General features: G+C 41.5%; 1 protein-coding gene across 2 annotated transcripts in view; it reads left to right on the forward strand.

Annotated features, from left to right (window-relative positions):
* The first annotated feature begins 508 nt into the window (after nt 1–508).
* Abhd5 (abhydrolase domain containing 5, lysophosphatidic acid acyltransferase) overlaps nt 509–25,664 on the forward strand; it is a 32,897-nt gene continuing 7,741 nt past the window's right edge. Inside the window, exons 1-3 of one of the 2 annotated variants that reach the window (XM_059268961.1) lie at nt 509–787; nt 11,673–11,758; nt 14,666–15,038. In XM_059268961.1, the coding sequence (XP_059124944.1) occupies nt 744–787; nt 11,673–11,758; nt 14,666–15,038 (503 nt within the window). In that variant the 5' untranslated portion in view covers nt 509–743. Of the gene's footprint in view, nt 788–1,021; nt 1,147–11,672; nt 11,759–14,665; nt 15,039–25,664 lie in introns of those variants that run through there. The other variant, XM_059268962.1, reaches the window with a different exon arrangement.

Below are 25,664 nucleotides of genomic sequence, written 5' to 3' on the forward strand. Positions count from 1 at the left end.
TATGAAGGGCATGTACCAACGTGCCCGGCTAATGAGAATATTTCATGAGCCATTCATCATTTCAGAATGGATTCTAGGAAGTTTCTCAGTCTCTGTCTGTCTGTCTGTCTGTCTCTCCCTCCCTCTCTCCCTCCCTCTCCCCCGGCTCAGTTCTCTAGAGACCATGAGGGTGGGGGTGCCCAATTCTAAGTACCCACACACAGGCTCTCAGCCTTCCCACGTGTCTGGAGTCTGGGTGGGTGAAGTGCAGGTTAGGGTCAGAGCAGTGCCCACTTAGACTGAGGTTGGACTGAAGGTCCAGTGAGCTGCCCCGTCCCGGTGGCCACCACCGTAGCACGCCCACCTCTGGGTGCCGCAGACTCAGGCTCTCTCCGGCTGAGGACTACTGGCCATGCAGGGCCCCGGACAGTCCATCCAGGCGGAATGACGCCTCAATGGTCATTATGCAGATGAACGACTACCTAACTCACGATCCTTCCGCCGCAGCGTCGGGCTGACCTTCCTTCTTAGTCACCCAGACTCCCCGAGACAGGCAGGCGGCGCATGTGTAGCTGGGAGGCCAGGCTGTGCGGAAGTAAAGCGAGCCGTGGCGTGGCCGCGCCCTCGAAGCGTCCTAGTGGGTGGACGACGCATGCGCGGGCGGCGCGGTCTTAAGGGCGGCCGCGGCCCGGGGCCGCCCAGTCGGCCCGTCAGCCGGCTTCGAGGTGTGTTCCTGCGCTTGCGCGGCGGCGGTGCTGAGCGCGATGGCGGCGGAGGAGGAGGTGGACTCGGCGGACACCGGTGGAGGGTGAGGATCACCCGGGAAGAGGGACGACGTGGTTTGGGGGCGCCCCAAGGAGGAGTGACGCTCTGGCGATGCCGGGCGGCGGGCTGAGGGAAGACGCGGGGCTGACAGGCCGCGGGGCCACGGGGAGAGCGGCCGGTGAGGGCGCCCGGCCGGCCGGGCGACCCTGATCAGCGTCACCGCTCGCCTCGAGCGGGGCGGAGATCGGGACTCCGCGCCGGGACGCGGGGAGCCGGGCGTCACCAGGGTGGGGAGTGGGCATGTGGACTTCCGGGAACCTCCTGGGGAGGTTGACAGTCAGCTGTGCGGGAGAGCGTCCCTTGGTAGCCGTCTGCGCTCACCTCACACCTCCCCGGCCCCTGGTACGCCCCTGTGACCAGGCGTTCTGGCTTTCCTAGACAAGTCTTCTCGGCAGCAAACTTTGTGGAAGTTGAAGGGCAGATGCCTAACAGGAAGCCCTTAAGTTTTTTGTTTTTGTTCTTTTGAAACTGTGTGTGTAGCTCTGGCTGGCCTGGAAATCGGTGTAGACCAGGCTAGCTTCAGATTTGCAGAGCTCCAATCCTTTTGCCTCAGCTGCTCAGGGCTGGAATCAAGTGTGAGGCACCACATCCAGCTTTTTGATGGACTTGTTTTAAGTTACTCTTGTCTGTCTTTGACATATGCCATGCCCTTGTGAGTAGAATACTAACTGTTGGAGAAATTAAATTACCATGGACTAAGTTATTGCATTGGTTTTCAGAAGGCTGCTCTTTCGTATGGACAGGACTATACATCTTTCCCTTATAAGTATTTTGACAGTTCCATTTCAGATACTTGGAGACATTTGCATAGGAAAGATAGCTTATGATACTATGAAAGCAAATATTTTGGAAAGATGTTAGGGAAGGAATATTTTGAAACATTTGAAACCACATTCTCCTAGTTTTGCTGAAGTGATAACAAGTTGTGCCTACTTTCTGGTTTGTTGTTGAGCTTCCTAGTTACTTAGTATGAAATGCAGAGTGTCTCAGGGTACAGCCAGGAACTGGCAGCTTGTGTTCCTATCAAATTTGTCAAGACATTTTTGGGCTCTGAGACTACTAACTTGTGGACTTTTTTGGTCTTGATGGTGTGAGGCTCCAGAGTCCAGAGCACAACGATGAGAGCAAGTTATGGTTTGGGTGGTGTCTGGAGGTCACGGAGGGCAAGACCAGCCACAGTCCCAAGACAGAGGTAGCCCTCCCTGGTATATTCTTGGCAAGACATTTGAGCAGTTGCTGGGTATCTACTTGGAGATGGTCTTCTGAACTATACCAAGCAAGCACAGAGAAGGCTGAGTTCCTGCTGGGTGTTCCCCAGTGTGGTGATAATACTAATGTCTACCCTGTGTGCTAGATCTGACTACTCCCATTTTTGTTTGGAAATACCTCTAACAAGTAGTTGAGCTAATTGGAACCTACCTCTTCAGATGTCTGCATTTAGTTTTAAGGCATTTCCCTCATATATCTGCTGCTTCTTGATTGGATTGGAACTCCTGGGACATTTGCCTACTGTTCTGAGTCAGATTCTTCAAGGCATTTGGACTTAGGCAGTGCCATATGATCTGAATGTCCTAAGAGGCTTCACATGTTGAAATTTAATCCTCATTGTGAGGAATTAGCAAGTAGAACTTTAATCTGATGATAGTCCATAGAGGCAAGGCTTTGGGGAGTGATTAGGATGAGAGAATCAGTAGAATGGAGTACTGGTGATTGAATCCTTGTGGTTTTATGAAAGAAGAGGACAGATCAGTATATGTACCGACTGTATGTTCTCAGCTCCCTGTGTCTTGCCTTGTGCTACCCTGGGATTTTACCAGGAAAAGTCTGACACTAGAACTAATCCTTCAGTTTTGTACCTCCAGAACTATGACCAAAACACCTCATTTCTTTGTAACTTATCAGTACATATGGGGAGATGACATTAATAAAGTAAGCAGTTATAAAGCAGTCCTCTCACAGCTATGTAAGTCTTGTCTTTCCCCTTGTGGAGACAAATGTACCCGGAAGCTTTCAAAATCCAGTCCTTTTCAGTTGCAAAACAGTTGAGAAAGCCAAATATAATAAAAATAGGGTAGATTTCTGCCACTCGCTGTCATAATGTCCCAGAGAATTAAGTGCTGATTGAGTTTAGGGGAAAGCTATCACAGAACTCCACTATTGCAGAATAGACTATAAAATAGGTGGCTTGCAGGGCATGCTAGAGTTGGTGTGTACTGGCAGACCGTTGCTGAATTTTCAGGAATTTTATAGCACCAGCATCCTGAAACCAGCCACTGTGGGAGAATTTACACCATGGAAGTCATCAGATGCTATTAAATAAGACAGAATTTCTCCCTTGCTGCCTCAGTTGATTTGCCAGCATCCTGCTGAGTTTATGTTAAAGACTGTGTATAGTCCTGTGCTTTGGAGATTCAAGAGTGAGCTTCTTTATCTTACTTCCTAAAGAACTGCTAAGATCTGTACATTCCTTCCTGCTGCTATTGCTCTGTAATCCTTGCCCCATGACTTCTTTAAAATCATGAAACTGCAATGCCAGTACTTATCTGACTTGGGTCTTACACACACACACACACACATACACACACACACACACACAACACACACACACACACTACATACACACACACTACACACACAACACACACACAACACACACTGACCTCAAGACCTCATGTGAACACTGTACCACTGAGCTACATCCCCCAGCCCTCTTGAGTCCTTTTCAGTATTCAGTACTATAGTGAAACTCTTATTAGATAGCTAACTCTTATGACGTTTTGTTTATTCTCTTAACTGAGACCAACAGTTGCGTTTATTAGGCTCTATTCTTTTAACTATTTTCTAAATACAATAATTCCCCAAGAGTTTATTATTTTCTTTTTCTTTTTTATTTATGCACAGTTCTTGAGCTATCTTGTCTTTGAAGGACTGAGATCGCATTCTCTTCTGTACTGTAGTATACTGTAGCTAGAGTTTTCCTGCCTGGCCCACAGTCAGGATAAATCTGTCACCCACCAGTCCCACAGCCGCTCAGACCCAACCAAGTAAACACAGAGATTTATATTGCTTACAAACTGTGTGGCCTTGGCAGGCTTCTTCCTAACTGTTCTTATATCTTAAATTAATCCATTTCTATAAATCTATACTTTGCCATGTAGCTCGTGGCTTACCGGCATCTTCACATGCTGCTTGTCATGGCGGGGCTGGCAGTGTCTCCCCCCTCAGCCTTCCACTTCCCGGAATTCTCTTCTCTGCTTGTCCCGCCTATACTTCCTGCCTGGCCACTGGCCAATCAGCATTTTATTTATACAGAGTGATATCCACAGCAGTATACCATTTGTGTTTGCCAGCTGTTTGTATCTGTTTTTTCAAGTTTAACATGTCTAGACCATAGCCTTATTTGTGTCTCCTTCCTTTAAATGGTGTAAAGTGCACAGCTCTTCCCTCTACTCTCCTTTGTTTTTAAAGGCAGTTTCATTCTTCTGGTTGTCTGCACTCTTATAACTGGCCTCTAAGTACCAAATCTGTTCCCTTTATTGTCTTTGGATAACAAGTCCCCACAGAGTCTAACAACCTGCCTGTTATTGTCCCACTGTTATCTGGGAGCCACTTAGTTCAAAACTTTCATGTTCTTTCCTTGGATTTTTGCGAGCTTGGTAACATACATCAAACCTAGCTCATTTCATTAGTGCCTTTTCTACTTCCAAGAAGAACTCTCTTCTTCACACACAGTAGCTCTGTTATAGGTATGGTATATCCTGAGCCTGACTGCGAAGCCATTTGGAATCTGTGTGGCTTCCATCCAGCTTTGGAGTTTTATTTTCTTTCTATGCACTCTAACTCTGGAAAGCCATACTTTTTCATGCTTCCTAAACCTGTCACCTGTTTCCCTGTCATTCTTCATGGTTTGTTTTACTTCGTTTTCTGTAACCCAAAATAGATTATTACCTTCCTTCTCTAAGGCCATGGTATTTTGTGTGTTTGTGTGATGCATGCTTGTGTATGTACATGTGTGTATGTGTTGCATGTGGAAGCCAGATGAAGACATTGGGTGCCTTGTCTGTCACTCTCTACCTTATTCCTGAGAGACAGGGTCTCTCACTGAACCCAAAGCTTGATGTTTTGGCTAGTCTAGGTCCTGGGATCTGCTCCCAGTGTTGGGGTTGTAGGCATGCTAGGCCATGCTGCTTCGCGTGAGTGCTGGGATCGGAACTCAGGTCCTCGTGCCTGCACGGCAAGTGCTTTTACCCACTGAGCCATTTCCTCAGCCCCCATGGTATTTCTTTAAAAAAATTTTGTTTTTTACTATTATGGTCTTCAACTTTTGAATTTTCTGCCTTTACTTTCCAAATGCCAGGTTTGCAGGCATGTACCACTACACTCAGCTCTAAAGTTTCTTTGTCTTACCTAAATACTGTTTAATAATATATTTATTTATGTATTTATTTTGTGAGCTCAGAAAAAGGCTTTTGTCCTACTCAAATATTTAGCAGAGTCCAAAGGGGCTGTATAAATAGTAATCTTCAATAATTTCTTATTAAACCTTTAACTATTATAAACTTATGCTGACGTGAACCCTGAGCTTACAAACCTATTAGTTAATTATTCATATTTCAAGTGTATGGCTTGTTTGTTTCCATGAGATATTCAGAAATTTTTGTATATTAGTGGGACAGCAATTAGAACCACTCACTTCAGTTTTCCTGGGATGTGGGAAACAGGTTTCTGTTTCTTGACCTTAGATGAACCAACCCACGCCTGCACTCCAGAATGCCAATCACAGACCAGCAAATGCAGATGTCAACCCTGTGACAAAAAACAAAGATTATAAAATCAGCGGTAAGCCACATAATCAAAACAATGCTCAACAATATGTTTCAGGACTCAGAGATACAACCCATAATATTTATTTATTTATTTATTTATTTATTTTAGTTTTTTTGAGACAGGGTTTCTCTGTGTAGTTTTGGAGTCTTTCCTGGAACTCACTCTGTAGCCTAGGCTGGCCTCGAACTCACAGAGATTCACCTGCCTCTGCCTCCTGAGTGCTGGGATTAAAGGTGTGCACCACCACCGCCTGGGCACCCATACTATTATAATACCTATTCTGAAACATTATGTTGCTTTTTTAAAAAGCCTTGACTAATTGTTAAAGTTTTAGTTAAACTTTATGTGCCCCTGATTGTGAGTTATAAAAAAAGTGTAAAGATAATTTTATTAAAAATAATTATTAGGTTTGAGACCTAGGACTTTTAGTTTTATTGTCTTCATTGTCTGATGGATAAGCTTATTTTATAACTGACTTAAACATTTCTCTGACTTGTTGAACAATGAGGATGAGTATTCACATGTAACTGCTTCAAGTGTGTCTGACATGAGGTTCTGACTCTTCTCCTGAGTGGCTGTTTAGGGACTGTGTTAGGGAAGGTAGGAAATGCCATAGGAAGGTATGTGTGTGTGCTTGTGGGCATGCAAGCTCCTGGTTTTATGAGACAGGGTATTTCTGTATAGACTAGACTGATCTCAAAATCTTAATCGTTCTGCGTCAGCCTCCTGAGTGCTGGCATCGAAGGCCTGAGTCATGCCACTCAGCTTAAAAATGTTCTGAATTAACCTGTAAGTATATTAGAGGGCATGTGCTGTCATGATGGCCAGTGATAACTTGAATCGTTTTAGTAACATATATCCAAAACTGTTACGTTCATCACTTAAGTTGTACTTATATGTGGCATATTCTCTTTCCCCCTCTTTCACAAGAATGGGATTTAAAAATTCTGTTCCCAAGAAAAAAGGCCTTTAGTTGTGTTGCAGTTCCAATTTGGAAGTTTTTAATTCTTTGAGTGAGGAATTATTTCAGAGGAATTGTATATTACCTCTAATTTGTTTATTTACTAAAGAAAACCAAAGCTTCATGGTTTCTTTAAGATAGAATTTCGTGCTTAGATTACAGGGAACAATAGTAAGCACACTTTCTCCTCTTGATTGTACCAGTAGAGGGATGGGGCCTATTTTAAGCAAAACAGTAACGTAATGAAATCCTCTTTACTTATAACCTAATTAGAAATGTTACATTAAGTGGCCAACAGAGTGTGTGGAAATTGGCCAGACTTCCGTATATTTTCTTCAGGATACTTTGAAACCTCTTTCACCATTTCACAATATTTATAGATTGTGCAATTCAGGTTTAGTAACACTATAGATAGTCAAATGTCTCAGAGAACAAAACAGGAATTACCAGGAACTTAAGTGTTCATGGTGTGAGGGACAAGTACATTGTTAATGATAGTTACAAAAAAGTAGGTAGAAAGTTCAGGAGAAAATTCAGGATACTTAAAATCAGATTTTTTTTTTTTTTGGTAAATATACTCTAATATGTTAATCACTACTTGGTTTTCCTAAGAGTTTTCACTTTTAGTGTGTCTTCTAAAACTTTCCTTACTAATTTTTTTTTGTTTCCACTCCAGTGGTTATAGATCTAGATCAAGAATCTTTTAATTTTTTTCTTTTTTAAATTAGATGCTTCAGGACTTGCACTTTCTGTCTTACCAACAAGGTCAGTGTCCAGGTCATAGGGCTTTTGTAGAAAAACTTTTGGCACATACTGACAAGCCTTCCTGGTGTTGTGTTTACTTTGGGGAAGTTACAATCTTTGCAGTGAATGACTTTTCTTTGTATTGCAGTTGATTCTTCCATGTCTTCTGAAATCAGGCTTTACTATGGATAATAAAGCTTATTGATTATTGCTCAAATAGGTCATACATTTCTATTTTACAAAACTGTGTAGAGAGTTTACTGTTCTACAGCTGGACCTCGTGAGTTTTTACCTTGAATCTGTGATCTCAGAAGAGTGGCTCTAAGTCTGACAGCCTTAGATTCAGTGTCCACATGCTAAGTCCAGGGAATGCCAGACAACAGAGTGGCCTCAGACACACAGTGGAAAGCACAGTCTATTTAGAGGTGTGGTTAAGTTACTCTGCAGAGAGAAGAGAGGGCTGGCTAGGGAATAACAGAGGTAGCAAGAAAGGCATGAGGACTCCTGAACAAGAGCCTGAGGGGTGAGTAGACAGACCACGGCTTTTCACTCCTTACAGGTGTTCCTTGGGGGCTGCTGTATGTGTGGGACTTGGTCTTACACATGCAGAATAGACGTCCACTTCTGTAAAAGTCTTACCAGTAATCTGATTAAAGCAGACCTGGACAGAGCACTGCTAGGTTCAGGGAAATGCTATTTTCACAGTTCTATTAGGCATGAAAATATGGGGTTTTTTTTCTACTTCAAATATGCTATAGAAAAAGCTCATCTGTAAAATCTGGCCTTGTGTTGATGAAAAGGTAGCTATGAAAATATAATGAGAATCTGTGCCCTTAATTATTGATGTACCCACTAGGCTTACAGACACTAAACTAATCATTAGGAGTCGAAATTAATAGATCTAGCCTTCGAAGGTTGTTTTGCGGGCCAGGTGTGGTTTGTACCTCCAATTCCAGCACCTGGGAGACAGAGGCAAGTGGATCAAAAATTCAAGGCCATTCTCAGCTGCTTAGCAATACAAGCTTGGGTTTGCTTTTTGAAGTGGTGACTCAGTGGAGGAAGACCTATGCCTGTACTACAGTCTGTTTCATAACTTTTAAAATTCCAATCTCCTGTACAAAGAAGGTTTCAGTCTGATTTTTTTTTGGCGTTTTGTTTGTTTTTAATGACTGAAGCAAATACTGCACTTGTGCTTTCTTTGTCCCAACTTGTGTATGTCATTTGAAGCAAGTAGATTATAGTTCATTTCAGTTGTTTGTTTTTTTAATTGATCTCTGATTGTCTCTGACAAAGAACTGTGCTATGATCTGAAGGATATTTGTTAAAGTGATGAGATTCAGTTATAAGAAACTTCCTGTCCATAATTTTATGATCAAGTAGAGATATGCAGGCACAAAAGAGGGTGAAAGAGCTTCAGTTTAGTGATAATTTAAAAACAAGCAAAAACATATTACTCTCTTTTTGAAAATTAAAAAATTGTTAATAAATTAAAAAACAAGTAGCTGAAGCAACTTTCCCTGATTAATTTGCAGATAGATTTGCATACTCATCAGTGGACTAGTGTTAACACCTTCTTAGGTTTATACCTCAACAGTTGATCAGTTTAGCACTTGTGAGGGGTGGCCAGAGGTCTTCTTGTCTTGTATTGTCAATGCACAAATATGAAACTGACATTTTAGTGCAGGCCATTTTATGTCTATGAAAAGCTGACCAGATATATCTGCTAATATTCTTGTCTTGATTCTTTCTTTTTGTGTATACAACACACACACACACACACACACACAGAGAGAGAGAGAGAGAGAGAGAGAGCTACTGAACCTACTAGAAAATTTTGCCTAAAGACTGAGATAAGAAGAAAGTTAACTGTAACTATAAAAGATGGACAGGCATCCATTAGAGAGTGAAGCTGTTAGGGCATTGTCCTGTTCTTCAGTCACCTTTTGTGTTACATGCTGATGGCTCTTTCCTGGATTTCTGCTTTGTGTCAACTTTCAGTTATTCCTTATTTTGAAGTTTCAGACCCTTGCTCTGCCCACATACCTTGTTGTAGAACCTGAGGTACACTAAGTGTTCATTGCCTATAGAGAGAGCCCATCTGCCTTTCTTCATCACACTCTGTTAGGCTGCTGACGGCAGCCTCCAGTTTCCAGTCACAGTTCTCAAGGGCTCACATGACCACCAGCTGGTGTATTTAGCACTGGATATTTAAGGTCAGCTTTGAGATAGATTTAACTTTCAGTGTGTTCACCATGAGGTAGGCAGATAAACATGTAAACAACAGCCACTGACTACAGTATGTGTAGTAAGGACCATGTCTCTGCACCCTAGCATCAGGAATAGTGTGTCTGGAAAAGGGAGGTATTAGGACCAAGGGAAGAGCTGAGCGGACCACAGAGACCTGCAGTAGTGTGACCTTTTGAGAGGGATGAGGCAAAGCAAGAGAAAAGCTGGGAAGGAGCAGACTGGAGAGGACCAAGGAGCCTAGGCCACTTGTAGACAGTAGCCAATTTCTCAGGCATTTTGAGGGAGGTACTCTCCTGTGGACAACAGGGATTTGGGGGTCTTTCAGAATTGAGCTCAAAAGATCTACTTTTCTTACTAGCAGTGTATCATCTATCCTGGTGTTAACATCAGCTTTCACATCTGTGAACTGGGCCTACCCTAAATTGTAAGTGACCTAATCATTCATCAGACATTAGTTACTGAGTACCTGTTATATATAAATTATTTTATAGGAAAAGGAAATGTTGTAAGGAGAGTTTATGAAGTTTATAAAAAGCTAGAGGCTGAATCATCCCTCCCCAAACTTAGACTAATTCTCTACTCACACCAATTTTTTTTTTTTGTATTTTATTTCTATTTAGTGTGTTGTCTGTCATGATTAGTGGTACTCTGAGGCAAAACCCCAAGAATCTTTATTATACCTTCTAACCATTGATCAAATTTAGCTTGTTTCAGTTTTAAATATTCTTTGACTAAATCTTCATGTCTTGGTCCCTCTTGCCAGTGTTTTGGTTCAGGCCCTTAACTTTCATCTAGAATTGATCCCTTTTTCAGATTAGTTTTTCTTTTATTAGGAGTGTCTCACTACTATGACAGAATCCTTGCCAGCTGTAGATGGCTGCTAAACTCTGTATTTTGTCAAATCCCTGCAGTAGGTTTTGGTCTGCTGCCAGGCCTGAAGTTGAAGGTTCTCCTACCTCGTAGTTGGCTCCTGGCAAGTGTCAGGTGTCTCCTCTCCACATCTTCCCTCACCTGTTGTCTCAGACCTGTGTCCTTGTTCTCTTGGTTCCATTGTGCTGTTCAGGCTTGTGCTGTATTCTTCTTCTAATCTGCTGTTTGTTGGAGCCAAGGCTGTTCTGCCCATCAACAGTTAACCAGCTGCTCTAGGAGGTTGAGCACAGGCCAACAGCTCTTTGCACTTTCTCGTGATGTCTGAAGCTTTTCTTTTCCCTATTTTCTTATGAGAATTTTTAATAGTTTTCTTCTCACTTTAAGCCTGCTGCTCAGGTGAGATGAACCTATTCACACATAATCTCTAGCAATTTTGCACTTACCCTGTTAAGAAACTGCCTTACTTTGGGAGTGGTGTGTGGTGGTATTGTGTTCCCCCAAAAATTGTGCTCTCTAATAAACTTCTCTGAGGTCAGAGAACAGAACAGCCACAATATTAAACAGAGGATAGGCAGTGGTAGCACACGCCTTTAATCCTAGCATTCCAGAGGCAGAGATCCACCTGGATCTCTGTGAGTTCAAGGCCACACTGGAAACAGCCAGGTGTGGTAACAAGAGCCTTTAATCCCAGGAAGTGATGGCAGAAAGCAGAAAGGTAAATAAGGCGTGAGGACCAGGAACTAAGCTGGTTAAGCTTTTAGGCTTTTAGCAGCAGTTCAGCTGAGATTCATTCCAGATGAGGACTCAGAGGTTTCCAGTCTGAGGAAACAGGATCAGCTGAGGAACTGGCGAGGTGAGGGGGCTGTGGCTTGTTCTGCTTCTCTGATCTTCCAGCGTTCTCCCCAGTACCTGACTTCAGGTTTGTTTTTATTAATAAGAACTTTTAGGATTCGTGCTACAGTGGTGTCCCTCCAGCCTTCCCTCCCTCCTTCCTTTCTTATTTTTAGCCTTTCTATAATTATTGGAATTTGACTATCTGGAAAGATAAGGTGGACTTGGTTACTTCCCTGTAGGCCTACTCCATTGACTTGTGCCACTTGTAGCTTGCCCTCACACAGGTGGTGGGGTTCCTCTGAGGCTTTGTTTTTTCAGGATGTAGTAGCTGAGAGTTGAGAAGAGTTTGGCCTCACCTATCTGCATTTTGTTTTTGGCATTCTAGGTCAGGATGGCTAACAGGGTGGCTTCCTACCTGGTGTCCTACGTCTACATCACACCTTAAAGAAGCTGAAGAGAAAATGTTAAAATGTAAGGTTTTCCTCTTGTAAGTTACTTGAACTGTTTACTAAAATAGACCTAATATATTGCATTGTCCTGAAACTGAAGATAAGATTCTGTGGTGTGTTAGCTGCTGGCAAAAGAGCCTTCTTGCTCTTCTGATCAGCAAGTGGCACAGTGTCGGGGGGGGGGGGGGGGAGGGGGGGGGGCTGGGCAGTGATTGTCAGTTTTTTTGGGTCTTAGATCCCTGTTAAACTCTTAAAATAGTAATGATTTCAAGGAACATTGTTTATGGATTATAGTTATCAATATTTATTAGTAGAATTAAATTTGAATATTTTTAACACGTTATTTTTTGAAAATAATAGTAATAAACCATTGCATGTTAAAATAATGTTTGTAAAAACATTGCCTGCTTGTCAAAAACTAATTAGAGGAGGAACATCACTTTCATGAGTACAGATCTGTCTGATGAGCTGGACTCTTTACCTGTTTCTGTCTACTCGCTTGTCACATTACTGCAGCTCATCAAGAATGAGAGTAGGCAGGGCGTGGTGATGCATGTCTTTAACCCCAGCACTCAGGAGGTAGAGGCAAGTGGATCTCGGAGTTTGAGGCCAGCCTGGTCTACAGAGAGAGTTCCAGGAGAGCCAGGACTAAACAGAGAAACACTGTCTTGAAAAAACAAAATAACACAACAACACAAAAGAAGGAGAGTAGAAGGGCAAACAGGGAGCTAGAGAGATGTCAGCTTTAAAAGCACAGACTGGTTTTGCAGAGGGCCAGAGTTCAGTTTCAGCACTCACGCCAGATTATGAATCCCCTGTAATTCCAGCTCCAGGGGATCCGATGCCTCTGGCCTCCATGGGTACTGCACTCACATGCACATACTCTTGTGTGAGTTCTCAGCACACACACACACACAATTAAAAAAACAAAGTATTTTTAAAAGCATGACAAATAAAGCTTTAATACCAGTGTTAAAAGTTTTAATAGCCTCAAAACCTCTCAAAGGCCTTTCTGCTATGCCCAAACTATGTACTTGAGAACAGATTCCTAGTGTTCCAGAGCCCCATTAGTGGAACATAGTCTAGACTGTAACCAAGTAACTTGGCCCAGACCTGCTGTGAAGTGGTGCCAGCTCTTGGGTAAGTCACCTTGCTTAGCCTCCCAGTCCTTAAGTATAGAACGGGGCAGGGCGTGGGAGGTGCTCCTTTGCATTGATTCTGACTGTACCATTCTTAAGATCCACATTTGTATTGGCACAGAATCCTGTTGTTTTTTCTTAGCACTGAAATTGATCCAGACTTCTGGTATTTATTGTACAGTTTTGTTCTGCTGATAGAATCTATAGGAGTGGATAAAGTAAGGGCCTCCTATTGTGATTATTCCTTATGTTTCTGCTGATGTCTGTCTACACCTGTTTTTCATCCTCTTTACCATCAGTGGATTTTCTTGTTTATGCACTTAGCAATTGCAGAGTAAGTGATCATAGCTGGTTACTTTCTTAGAAATGAGTAGTTAGTTAGCCCTGTTATGTGGGTTTTAACACAAAAATGAATTTCTATTCCATATACCTGGATAATGTTACTCTGTACAAAGCTAGCAGAAGTTTTAATTGTGGTTTGCCAAAATAAACTTTTTTTTGTTTGATTGTTTGTTTTCTGAGACAGGGTTTCCCTGTGTAGCCCTGGCTGTCATAGAACTCACTTTGTAGACCAGGCTGGCCTCAAATTCCAAGAGATCCACTTGCCTCCTAAGTGCTCGGATTAAAGGTGTGCACTGCTACCACCCAGCAAATAAAAAACTTTTATTATATAAATAATAAATAAATAAATAAATAAATAAATAAATAAATAAATAAATAAATAGGAGATTTATTAAAAATGCTAAATTCCCAATATGTGTATGGATGTCTGACTGAGAATTGGCTCTGTTCTGATGTCAGACATGAATGTAAGTGACTGAACACTGGGATGAGCTCTCTACTAGATGCTACAAATAATATTTATGGGAAGTCTTAGGCCTGTTTCAAAAAGTTGAAGAGATTTGGCTTGTTGCGAATTCTGTGAGAGAATTTCTTCCCAATTAAGGCAAGGCATCTATTAAATTTCTAAATGCTGCCTTTCTCTTTGCTGCCTTCATGAATACAAAACCTAAAGTTAGTTCTTTGACAAAGGCAGGAGACATGTGGCTGTCCATATTTCTGTCCATATTTTGTCTGTTGCACATGTATATGCACAGATGATTAAAGATATTCCTAGAGGGTGGCTATTCAGTTGATAATTTAATATCAGTCGACTTTAATTTTATCTTTGGTCAATTTAAGGCATTTAAAGTATTTAGTTTTATGTAATTTTGAACACAAGGGTTTTGATCTATAAAACTGTATCAATTTTATTTTCTGGGCAAGTGGCTTGAACTCAAGTCGCCTCATGATGAGGTGTTCTTGTCATGACCGAACTCATCAGGTATGTGTTTAGTATAGATATGATCAACCCTTCCCCAAGTTCCTGATGACTTTCCATGGTCCTTTCCAGTTGACTTCAGTCTCAAGCTAATCCATCAAGTGCTCTGCAAATTCAAGTGGTATTCTTTTGTTATTGTCTGCAAAGCTAGAGACCTTAAAATAATGGGATCAGTGACCACTAAGTTCTTCTCCAGTTCTAGGCATGTAATACCTTCATATGCTAGAGTGGAGAGAAGTCAGGAGGTCATATGACTTGCCAAAGTCTTTAACCACAGATACTTGAGGCTTGTCTAAGGTAAGTTTTCCCACGTAGTTATAAAACATGGTCATTTAGATTTGCTTGCTTTACTCAGATATATACTCTTTTAGGGTTGATATAATAAAAGCAAAAAAAATTTTTGACTGACTATTCATTGTGTTTGCTCAAAAACTGTGACACTGAGCAGAGTGCTCTCTGTTCCCACCAGGTGTCCCCTGCACTTACAAGAAAGAGCCTGTTCGCATATCCAATGGAAACAGAATATGGACACTAATGTTCTCTCACGACATTTCTAGTAAGACACCACTTGTCCTCCTTCATGGTTTTGGAGGAGGTCTTGGACTTTGGGCCCTGAATTTTGAAGATCTAAGCACCGATAGGCCTGTCTATGCCTTTGACCTGCTGGGCTTTGGAAGAAGTAGTAGACCTAGGTTTGACAGTGATGCGGAAGAAGTGGAGAATCAGTTTGTGGAATCCATTGAAGAGTGGAGATGTGCCCTCAGGTTGGACAAAATGATCTTGCTTGGACACAACCTGGGAGGGTTCTTGGCTGCTGCTTACTCACTGAAATACCCGTCAAGGTAAGTGTCAGCAGCAGAGGAGAGGGTCACAACCAGCATCCAAGTATCAGTCTCTGGTTCCCATTCTTGGTAGTTACTGATTAGCCTTACATGATAGACATTCTCTGTAGCTAGAGTTTTCCTGCCTGGCCCACAGTCAGGACAAATCTCTCTCACCTGGGGGCCATTTGTAGCTAGAGTTTTCCTGCCTGGCCCACAGTCAGGACAAATCTCTCTCACCTGCCAGTCCCACAGCTGCTCAGACCCGACCAAGTAAACACAGAGACTTATATTGGTTACAAACTGTATGGCCATGGCAGGCTTCTTGCTAACTGTTCTTACAGTTTAAATTAATCCATTTCTATAAATCTATACCTTGCCACATGGCTCGTGGCTTACCGGCATCTTTACATGTTGCTTGTCATGGTGGCGGCTGGCAGTGTCTCTCTCTCAGCCTTCCACTTCCCAGCTTTATTCTCCTCCTTTCCCGCCTATACTTCCTGCCTAGCCACTGGCCAATCAGTGATTTATTTATTGACCAATCAGCAACACACTTGACATACAGACCATCCCACAGCAATTCTCTTAAAAGACCCTAAAGATAGATGACTACAACTGGTAAGCAATTTTGTACCTAAAAGAATGAAATCAGCCAGGTGGTAGTGCATTCTTTTAATCCCAGCACTCGGGAGGCAGACCCAGGCGGATCTCTGTGAATTCGAGGCCAGCCTGGTCTACAGAGCGAGTTCCAGAACAGGCACCAAAACTACACAGAGAAACCCTGTCTTGAAAAAAACCAAAAAAAAAAAAAAAAAAAAAAAGAATAAAATCAGATTTTCCCATTACATGTACTATATGTTGATAAGCTTGACAAAGGACATTATATTTGTTACTCATAATTATACAAAATCTAATCTATAAGTTCTTTTGACACAGGGTCTCACTATGTAGCCCTGATTGGCCTGGAACTCACTATGTAGACCAGAATGGCCTCCAGTTCATAGAGATCTACCTGCCTCTTCATCCCTAGGGCTGGAATTCAAGGTTTGTGCCACATGATTGGCCTAATGTATAACTAACTTTAAGCCACCAGTGAAAATACCATGGTGTTATTGCTTATTTTTACTATAACAAGTAAACCTTTGGATCTATCAGGCTTCTTCAGACTTTTTGCTAAATTATAGTAAGGTCTAATGGGAAGCAGGCTATGTCTGTGATGGAGCAAACTGTGAGCTCCGAACTTCAGTTTTCTTCATAGTGTACCTTTCATGGTTTTTGACTCTATCATTTCCTGGACTTTTTCATTACAGAGCTTTTAAAGAAATAATTATTTTTGAAACAGGATCTTGCTGGATGCTAGGCTGACTTCTAACTTACTATGTAACCCATGCTGACCTCAAACTTCAACCTCAAGCTTTTTTCTGCCTGAGAACTATTCTGCTCAGCCAGAACTATTTTTCAGTTCTTGAAATTTTTTTAAATTTTTAAAAATTATTTATTTATTTATTTTTCTATTATCAGCTTGATACAATATAAATTCTTGTCCTAATAGTGAAATGTTTCATTGAGGCTTGCCCAGTAATTGAGTAAAACCAAAACTTATTATAAGTGTGTGTGTGTGTGTGTGTGTGTGTGTGTGTGTGTGTGTGTGTGTCTGTGTCCCCTGCTATATAGCCTCCCTGGTTCTGTGGGTTGCAGTCTGATTGTTCTTTGCTTTATATCTAGAATCCACTTATGAGTGAGTAGATACCATGTTTGTCCTTCTGGGTTTGGGTTACCTCACTTGGAATGATATTTTCTAGTTCCATCCATTTGCCTGCAAATTTCATGCTGTCATTGTTTTTCTCTGCTGAGTAGTACTCCATTGTGTAGATGTACCACATTTTCTTAATCCATTCTTCAGTTGATGGGCATCTAGGTTGTTTCCAGGTTCTGGCTATTACGAATAGTGCTGTTATGAACATAGTTGAGCATGTATCTTTGTGGCATGATTGAGCATTCCTTGGGTATATGCCCAAGAGTGGTATGGTTGGGTCTTGAGGTAGATCGATTTCCAGTTTTCTGAGAAACTGCCATACGATTTCCACAGTGGTTGTACAAGTTTGCACTCCCATCAACAGTGGAGGAGTGTTCTCCTTACTCCACATCCTCTCCAACATAGACTGTCATTAGTGTTTTTGATCTTAGCCATTCTGACAGGTGTAAGGTTGTATCTCAGAGTCGTTTTGATTTGTATTTCTCTGATGACTAAGGATGTTGAGCATTTCTTTAAACGTCTTTCAGCCATTTGAGATTCTTCTTTTGAGAATTCTCTGTTTAGCTCTTTAGCCCATTTTTTTTTTGATTTATTTATTTATTAGGTATACAGCATGTATGACTGCAGGCCAGAAGAGGGCACCAGATCTCATTACAGATGGTTGTGAGCCACCATGTGGTTGCTGAGAATTGAACTCAGGACCTCTGGAAGAGCAGTTAGTACTCTTAACCTCTGAGCCATCTCTCCAGCCCTAGCCCATTTTTTAATTGGATTGTTCAGTATTTTGATGTCTAGTTTCTTGAGTTCTTTATATATTTTGGAGATCAGTCCTCTGTCAGATGTGGGATTAGTGAAGGTCTTTTCCCATTCTGTAGGCTGTCTTTTTGTCTTATTGACCGTGTCTTTTGCCCTACAAAAGCTTCTCAGTTTCAAGAGGTCCCATTTATTAATTGTTGTGCTCAGTGTCTGTGCTGCTGGTGTTATATTTAGGAAGTGATCTCCTGTGTCAATGCGTTCAAGAGTACTTCCTACTTTCTCTTCTATTAAGTTTAGTGTAACTGGATTTATGTTGAGGTCTTTGATCCACTTGGACTTGAGTTTTGTGCACGGTGACAGATATGGATCTATTTGTAATCTTCTGCATGTTGGCATCCAGTTATACCAGCACCATTTGTTGAAGATATTTTCTTTTTTTCCATGGTACAATTTTGGCTTCTTTGTCAAAAATCAGGTGTTCATATGTGCGTGGATTAATGTCAGGGTTTTCAATTTGATTCCATTGGTCTGTATGTCGGTTTTTATACCAGTACCAAGCTGTTTTTATTACTATAGCTCTATAGTAGAGCTTGAGGTCAGAGATGGTGATGCCTCCAGAGGTTGCTTTATTATACAGGATTCTTTTAGCTATATTGGGTCTTTTGTTTTTCCATATGAAGTTGAGTATTTTTCTTTCCAAGTCTGTGAAGAATTGTTGTTGGGGTTTTGCTGGGGATTGCATTGAATCTGTAGATTGCTTTTGGTAAGATTGTCATTTTTACTATGTTAATCCTACCTATCCATGAGCATGGGAGATCCTTCCATTTTCTGATACCTTCTTCAATTTCTTTCTTTAGAGTCTTAAAGTTCTTATCAAACAGGTCCTTCACTTGTTTAGTTAGTGTTATCCCAAGGTATTTTATATTATTTGTGGCTATTGTAAAGGGTGATGTTTTTCTAACTTCTTTCTTAGCCCTTTTATCATTTGTGTATAGGAGGGCTACTGATTTTTCTGAGTTGATCTTGTATCCTGCCGCTTTACTGAAGGAGTTTATCAGCTGTAGGAGTTCCCTGGTAGAATTTTTGGGGTCACTTATGTATACTATCATATATCTGCAAATAGTGAAAGTTTGACTTCTTCCTTTCCAATTTGTATCCCTTTGATCTCCTTTTGTTGTCTTATTGCTCTAGCTAGAACTTCAAGTACTATATTGAATAAATATGGGGAGAGTGGACAGCCTTGTCTTGTTCCTGATTTTAGTGGAATCGCTTTGAGTTTCTCTCCATTTAATTTGATGGTGGCTGTTGGCTTGCTGTAAATTGCCTTTATTATGTTTAGGAATGTACCTTGTATTCCTGGTTTCTCTAAGACCTTTATCGTGAAGGGGTGTTGGATTTTGTCAAAGGCTTTTTCAGCATCTAATGAGATGATCATGTGGTTTTTTTTCTTTCAGTTTGTTTATATGGTGTATTGCATTGACAGATTTTTGCATGTTGAACCATTCTTGCATCCCTGGGATGAAACCTACTTGGTTATGGTGGATAATTTTTTTGATGTGTTCTTGGATTCGGTTTGCCAAATTTGCATCAATGTTCATGAGAGAGATTGGTCTGTAATTCTCTTTCTTTGTTGCATCTTTGTGTGGTTTGGGTGTCAGGGTAATTGTAGCCTCATAAAAAGAGTTTGGTAATGTTCCTTCTCTTTCTATTGTGTGGAACAATTTGAAGAGTATTGGAATTAGTTCTTCTTTGAAAATCTGGTAGAATTCTGCGCTGAAACCATCTGGTCATGGGCTTTTTTTTTTTGGTTGGGAGACTTTTAATGACCATTTCTATTTCCTTAGGGGTTATTGGTCTATTTAAATAGTTTATCTGGTCTTGATTTAACTTTAGTATGTGGTATCTATCCAGAAAATTGTCCATTTCTTCCAGATTTTCCAATTTTGTGGAGTTCTTGAATTAGTGGGTGTTTTACTTTAGATTTTTTTTTTTTTACTGTTTCCTGTGATATTGATGTTCTACCAGAAATCACATTTTAGTCCAAAGAAAATAAAAGGAAAAGTTAGCTCCATCTTGAGCCTCCTTTGTACGGAAGAGAAAAATATCAGAGTTACAAATTTAGAATTAAAGAGGTCATGGACATTAAGGATTGTGGGTGAGGCATGGGATGTTCATTTTTAGGAGTGTCTGTACCCATCCATGAGGCCACTCTGTTTCACGGCTACAGGCATATGGTCTGTACAGTATTGGGCATGTGGTACAGTATACTGTGGTTTGCCTCTGCCACAGTTTCTTTTTGACACAGATTTGGTGTGCCAACTTTAGCCCTTGTACCGAAGTTTTCTGGTGTATTTGAAGTTCTTTATATGCTTGACAGAGATAATCTTGTCAACCAGAAGATCTGTTCATTGAAAACAACAATAAAATCCATCATACTTTCTTTGCTTAGTGGGCATTTTAAGGCCAGTTTTTGATTGCATCCTACTCATGGTAACTGAAATTTAATGATATTTGTGAGAAATAGAAGAAAGATATAGCTGTTTGTGGGGGGTTGACTCCCTGTGTGTGTTATGGCATCGCTGGAGCTATGACATGAGGCTAAGGGCTGGGCTGTTATCAAGCTCTACATTGTAAACCCTCAACCCTTTATAGCTGACTGCTGATTAGTAGAGCTGGTGAAATTTCCATTTGTAGTAGTGAAATGCTCTGAAGAAGTAGAACTTGGTGAATGCTTAAAAAACCATCTGTGGAGAGAATAGCAACAACTGATCCCTCATAGAGCTGACTGTATTTCAGATATTGTGTTATGAATGTTTGTGCCTAGCACTGTGGGAACCAAAAACCACTAAGTAGGAATCATAAGTGTAGTGTGTCTAAATTCCTCTTCTTACTGTCAGAAGATTGTACTCCAAAGAGTTGGACGCCCAAGACTATATTCTTTTGTTCTTCTTTCTTTTTCTTTCTTTCTTTCTTTCTTTCTTTCTTTCTTTCTTTCTTTCTTTCTTTCTTCCTTCCTTCCTTCCTTCCTTCCTTCCTTCCTTCCTTCCTTCCTTTCTTTTTCTTCCTTCCTTCCTTTCTTTCTTTCTTTCTTTCTTTCTTTCTTTCTTTCTTTCTTTCTAGATTTATTTTACTTTGAGTTTGGTTTTGTTTTGAGGTAGGGTCTTTATATAGCCCCGGCTATCCTGGAATTAGCTGCATAAACAAGCTGGCCTTGAACTCACAGAGATCTGCCTCCCTCCCACTTCCCGAGTGCTGGGATCAAAGTTGTGTGCTACCATGCCTGGCATAATTGTATTTTTTTTTGACTCACACTTTTGACTTCATAACATTTGTTAGATGCAGGTGAATTTCAAAATAACAGTGGATTACCAGATATCCCAGTCATGATATCTACTGCAAGTGTAACCATCATGAGGAAGTCTGAGAGTGAGTGGAGTTTGGCATTTGATGTTTCCATCTGTAGGGCTGCCTGTTGTGTGGTGATACTGTATTCCCCAATATTGTGCACCCTAATAAATTTATCTGGGGTCAGAGAACAGAACAGCCACTAGACAGATATAGAGACCAGAAAATGGTGGCACTCACGCCTTTAATCCTATCACTTGGGAGGCAGAGATCCATCCAGATCTCTGTGAGTTTAAAGCCACACTGGAAACAGCTCATGGCAACATGAGCCTTTAATCCCAGGAAGTGATGGCAGAAAGCCGAAAGGTATATAAGGCGTGAAAACCAGGAACTAAGCTGGTTAAGCTTTTAGGCTTTTAGCAGCAGTTCAGCTGAGATTCATTCTGGATGAGGACTCAGAGGCTTCCAGTCTGAGGAAACAGGATCAGCTGAGGAACTGGCAAGGTGAGGGGGCTGTGGCTTGTTCTGCTTCTCTGATCTTCCAGCATTCACTCCAGTACTTGGCTCTAGGTTTGTTTTATTAACAAGACCTTCTAACAATTCGTGCTACACTGCTGTGTCACCTAGAGTACTCCACCTAACCAGAGAGCTTATTTGATACAGCTTCTCTGGTACAGTCAGGAGTTAGCACCACCTAAGCAAGCCAGCACCCAGCTAGTCTAAATGTTAGTCTCCTGGTTTGAGTAGCATTTGTATCTCCCCTTGTGAGAATAAAATGAATCTGAGTTTTAGAAAGATGAGGGGTGAGGATATGGGGTGAAGGGAGGGAAGATGTGTTCTAGTGAGCACAGAAATTCATCTCCCCCCCCCCACACACACACTGCTTGATTTTGTTCTTTTCTTTGCCTTTTTAGGTGTGACAAATATAATCTTTTTAAAATATTTTAAGTAAAAGAATGTAACTTTTTAAAATGTTAAGTAAAATCATGGGGATAACAGTGAACGCAGCATTTCATTTGGGGGTGCTGAGTGACGCAGTCCTACCTGTTTCTATCCATGTCTTATATGGGCAATCTCATTCTTCCATTTGATATTTTTAAGGGACAGTTTGAAAAGAGTGAAAATCCCTAAGAATCCTACTTAAGAAGGATTCTTAGAGAAAACAAAGTTGGTTTGTTTTTGTTCCATTTTGTGCATTAGGTCAGTACAGGTGGTGCATTTCTAAGTGCCCCTGTCCATCAGAGCCGTTTTACAGCCTTACTGTGGCAGTGTTCCTGTGTGTTCTCCATATTCCACCAGCTGATAAAAACTGTGTGCTATATACTTGACTCCTCAGGATGAAGTACCGGGTCTTCCATTGAAATATTGGTGATGAATGAAATGTTCCAATAGTGTATTCTAGGAGATTGGTTGTTTACTGATATTCAGTAACTTTGTGTTTGGAGGAGGGCATTTTGTTTTAATTCTTTATCTTTAAAAAGAAAATGTCTGCAGAGGCACCTGAGCTCTGTGTACACTGTAAACTTTGGTGGTGGTTTTGAGTCACAGATGCATTTTCCCCAGATGCTGTTACTCATACCCTACCTAAAGAGATGCTTCAAAATGCATCATACCTTGTTGGTATGTCAGATATATGCCCAGTTGTGCTGTGCACAGGAGGGAATGTGGCTCAGGACCATGTGTGTGTGAGGTTTATTGGAATGGCACTTTAAACACCCACACAGTGGCTCCATCCCTGGGATGAGTGCTGTGGTGGGGAGGTGGACAGTGTTGTGAGAACCTTATCTGGTCTCCCATCCAGTGATGGTCTAAAGAAATATTTCTTGAGCTGAGATCTAAAAGAGGAATACTGGGTAGCAGGAGATTATTATAAGCAATGGGCATATATTACAGAGGCCCGATGCTAGGCAGGCACCTGGGCTGTTTAGGAAAGGCCAGTGGGCAGAGAAGTTATGGGCTGCCTAGTAGATGACTCCAAATGAAGGCACAGCACCTCCTTGTTCCTTCCCACACAGCAACCTCAGTTCATCTCAGGTTTTTTTGTTTGTTTGTTTGTTTGTTTTTTTAACTACAGTGTGATGAGTGGCGATGCCGCCTGGAATTTCATGAGTAGATTAATATGATGGGTCACAAATAGAGCTACTTGCTTCTTGAGGCGTCTTGGGCTGTCTTCCCTTAAGAGTGAAGCTAGCCAGTGTTGGTAACCAAGATACTTGCCTCTTCCTCTCAACCGTTCAGTTTTTCCTTTTAGATCTCTTTTCTTTGCAAAGAAATATCTGTGTTACAGGTATTTGCTATACACTAAGAAAAGGATATGATAGAAGCTTAGAAGGTTGTATGGTGTACCATGGTACAAAACTGCAGTCCCAGCACCTGGGGGACAGAGGCCAGAAGTGCAAAACCTGGAGGTCACTCTGGAACACACAATGAGATCTTGTCTCAAAAACGAAACTAGTAGAAAGGAACTAGCAAAGAGAGCCATCCTAGGTTATACAGCATGTTAGAACTTGTCTCCACCAATAAAAGATTTTTGGACAGTATTATCTTGAGTTCCTACTGCCTTTGCCTGAGTGCTTCCTGACAATGCAGACCTGGACCGAGCAGCTTCCTGGCTCCTCTTAAGAAGAAAAGCTCTTGCACTTGACCTGGAGCTGAAGTGCTTTGGTGGTTTCAGGTCCTCCCTTTCTCCCAAGTGGTGTGGTGCCAACAGGAAATACCCTGGGTTACCTCCGGTCTGAGAATGCTCCTTTGTGTAGACTGGAATTCTTTCTGGTCATCTTTCTTGCTCTTTTCCTTGTTTCAAGGAAGCCCTGTAGATTTTCTGGTCATTTTAGTTCTGGGTGATTGTTCTGGTTGTATCATTCTAGCTGGCAGCTGACTGAATCTATAAAAACCAAGTGTCTATAGTCATGTGCTCATTTAGACAGAACAGCATCTCATCCCAGCATGTTAGTGCAGATGTGACCCATTGCTTTGCCTTAAAGGTGTAAGCTATTTATGTGCTGCAGACTCAAGAACTCTGGTGCCTACCGTCAGAAGAATGCCTTTTTGTCTCCAAACTGATGGGTTCTCCTCTTATTCCTGCTCTTCTGGTTCTTTGTTTTCCCTGTAGTTTAACCACTCTCCAGTTCTTGAGGACGGTGTCTGACAGGAGGACTCAGGGATGCAGTCTCGTTCCTTACCTCTATGTACGCTGACAGTCCTGTCAGGGTGGGGCTAGCACAGTGGCTCACGTTTGTAATCTTACTCTCAGGAGGCAGAGAGGCAGGAGAAGCACTACAGATCCGAGGCAAGTCCAGGCTACATAGTATCTCCAGAAGATAATAAATAAAATAAAAGTTTAAGAATCCTCCAAACCAGGCAGAGGCAGGGGGATCTCTGTGAGTTCGAGGCCAGCCTGGTTTACAGAGTGAGATCCAGGACAGTCAGAGCTGCACAGAGAAACCCTGCCTTGGAAAACAAACAAACAAAAAAAGAATCCTCCAGTGTATCCTCTGTGGAATAGACTTTGCTATGATAGCTTCCCTTACTGAATACTTATCATGGTAGCCACCAAGTGTGTGTGGTCTTATTGTATTCAAAAGGCTTACACTGGAAAACAAGGGAATTATTTTGTGAGGTCTTTTAGATGTAGCTAAAATGGATGCAATCTAACTACATTTCTGATGTAGGAGGCTTTAAAAATTTATTTTCAAACTTTTTTTTTGCTATAGTGTTGTAAAGAATTTATATGTGTGTGTTGGGGGGGTAATGCTCATGCTTGTTGTGTTTTTCAATTCCAAATAATACATTTTATTGAAAATAAACAACACTGGCTTTTGGCCCTCTGTAATATCGTAACAAGCAGCAGTATGATCCAGTGCCATCTGGGGACCACAGCGTTACATACTAGACTAGGATGGTACCGTAGAACGTTTGGATACTGTTACTAAGGACCAAAACAAAACTACAAATGCTTACTGAGCATCGGCCACCTTTGCCACGCTGAGTCCTAAAGACAAGCTTAAACAACCCTGTGCCAGTTTGCTACCTTCAAAACAAACAGACAAAAAAGGGTCTTCACCCTGGTTTATGTACTTTACACAGTGTATTAAGCTGACATTTTCCACGGGATGATACTTTGAAAAATATATTAAGCAAGGCAAGCAAAACAATAGTCACTTACCTAGAGCAGGGTGAGACTTTCCTCCTCAAGCACAGTGGGGTGTTTAAATGGAGAGCTCGTCTCTTGTTTAGGAGGATTGTCAGCAGTGGCTATTGCTAGCTGATTCCTCCCGTGATGTGTGCTGTTTTCAGTAAGATGGCCGTTCCGTTAATTCTGCTCTACCACTGGCGTCATGTCTCTCCCACTCTCCGAATTTAAAGGACTCTGCCATTTTGTTTTTTTAAAAAAATGTATTTCCAATCTTTTTCTCATACACTATTAAAAAATATTTTTCCGGGCGGTGGTGGCGCATGCCTTTAATCTCAGCACTTGGGAGGCAGAGGCGGGCAGATCTCTGAGTTCAAGGCCAGCCTGGTCTACAGAGTGAGATCCAGGACAGGCACCAAAACTACACAGAGAAACCCTGTCTTGAAACAACAACAACAACAACAAAAAAAAAATTTAAAAACTTTTAGGCTTGAAAACACACTAAGTATGCACAACTGTCATGTGCTACATAAGCTCCCTCCAAATCCATAGTACTATCCCACAAATGGTCTCAGGGCTATACAATTTGGAAGACAGTGTTTGAATTGGCTAAGGGTTGGTAAAGTAAAATTTACTGTTCTGTTGCTGTGGTTACTTC

Source organism: Peromyscus eremicus, chromosome 7, assembly GCF_949786415.1.
Source record: "Peromyscus eremicus chromosome 7, PerEre_H2_v1, whole genome shotgun sequence".
Lineage (NCBI taxonomy): Eukaryota > Metazoa > Chordata > Mammalia > Rodentia > Cricetidae > Peromyscus > Peromyscus eremicus.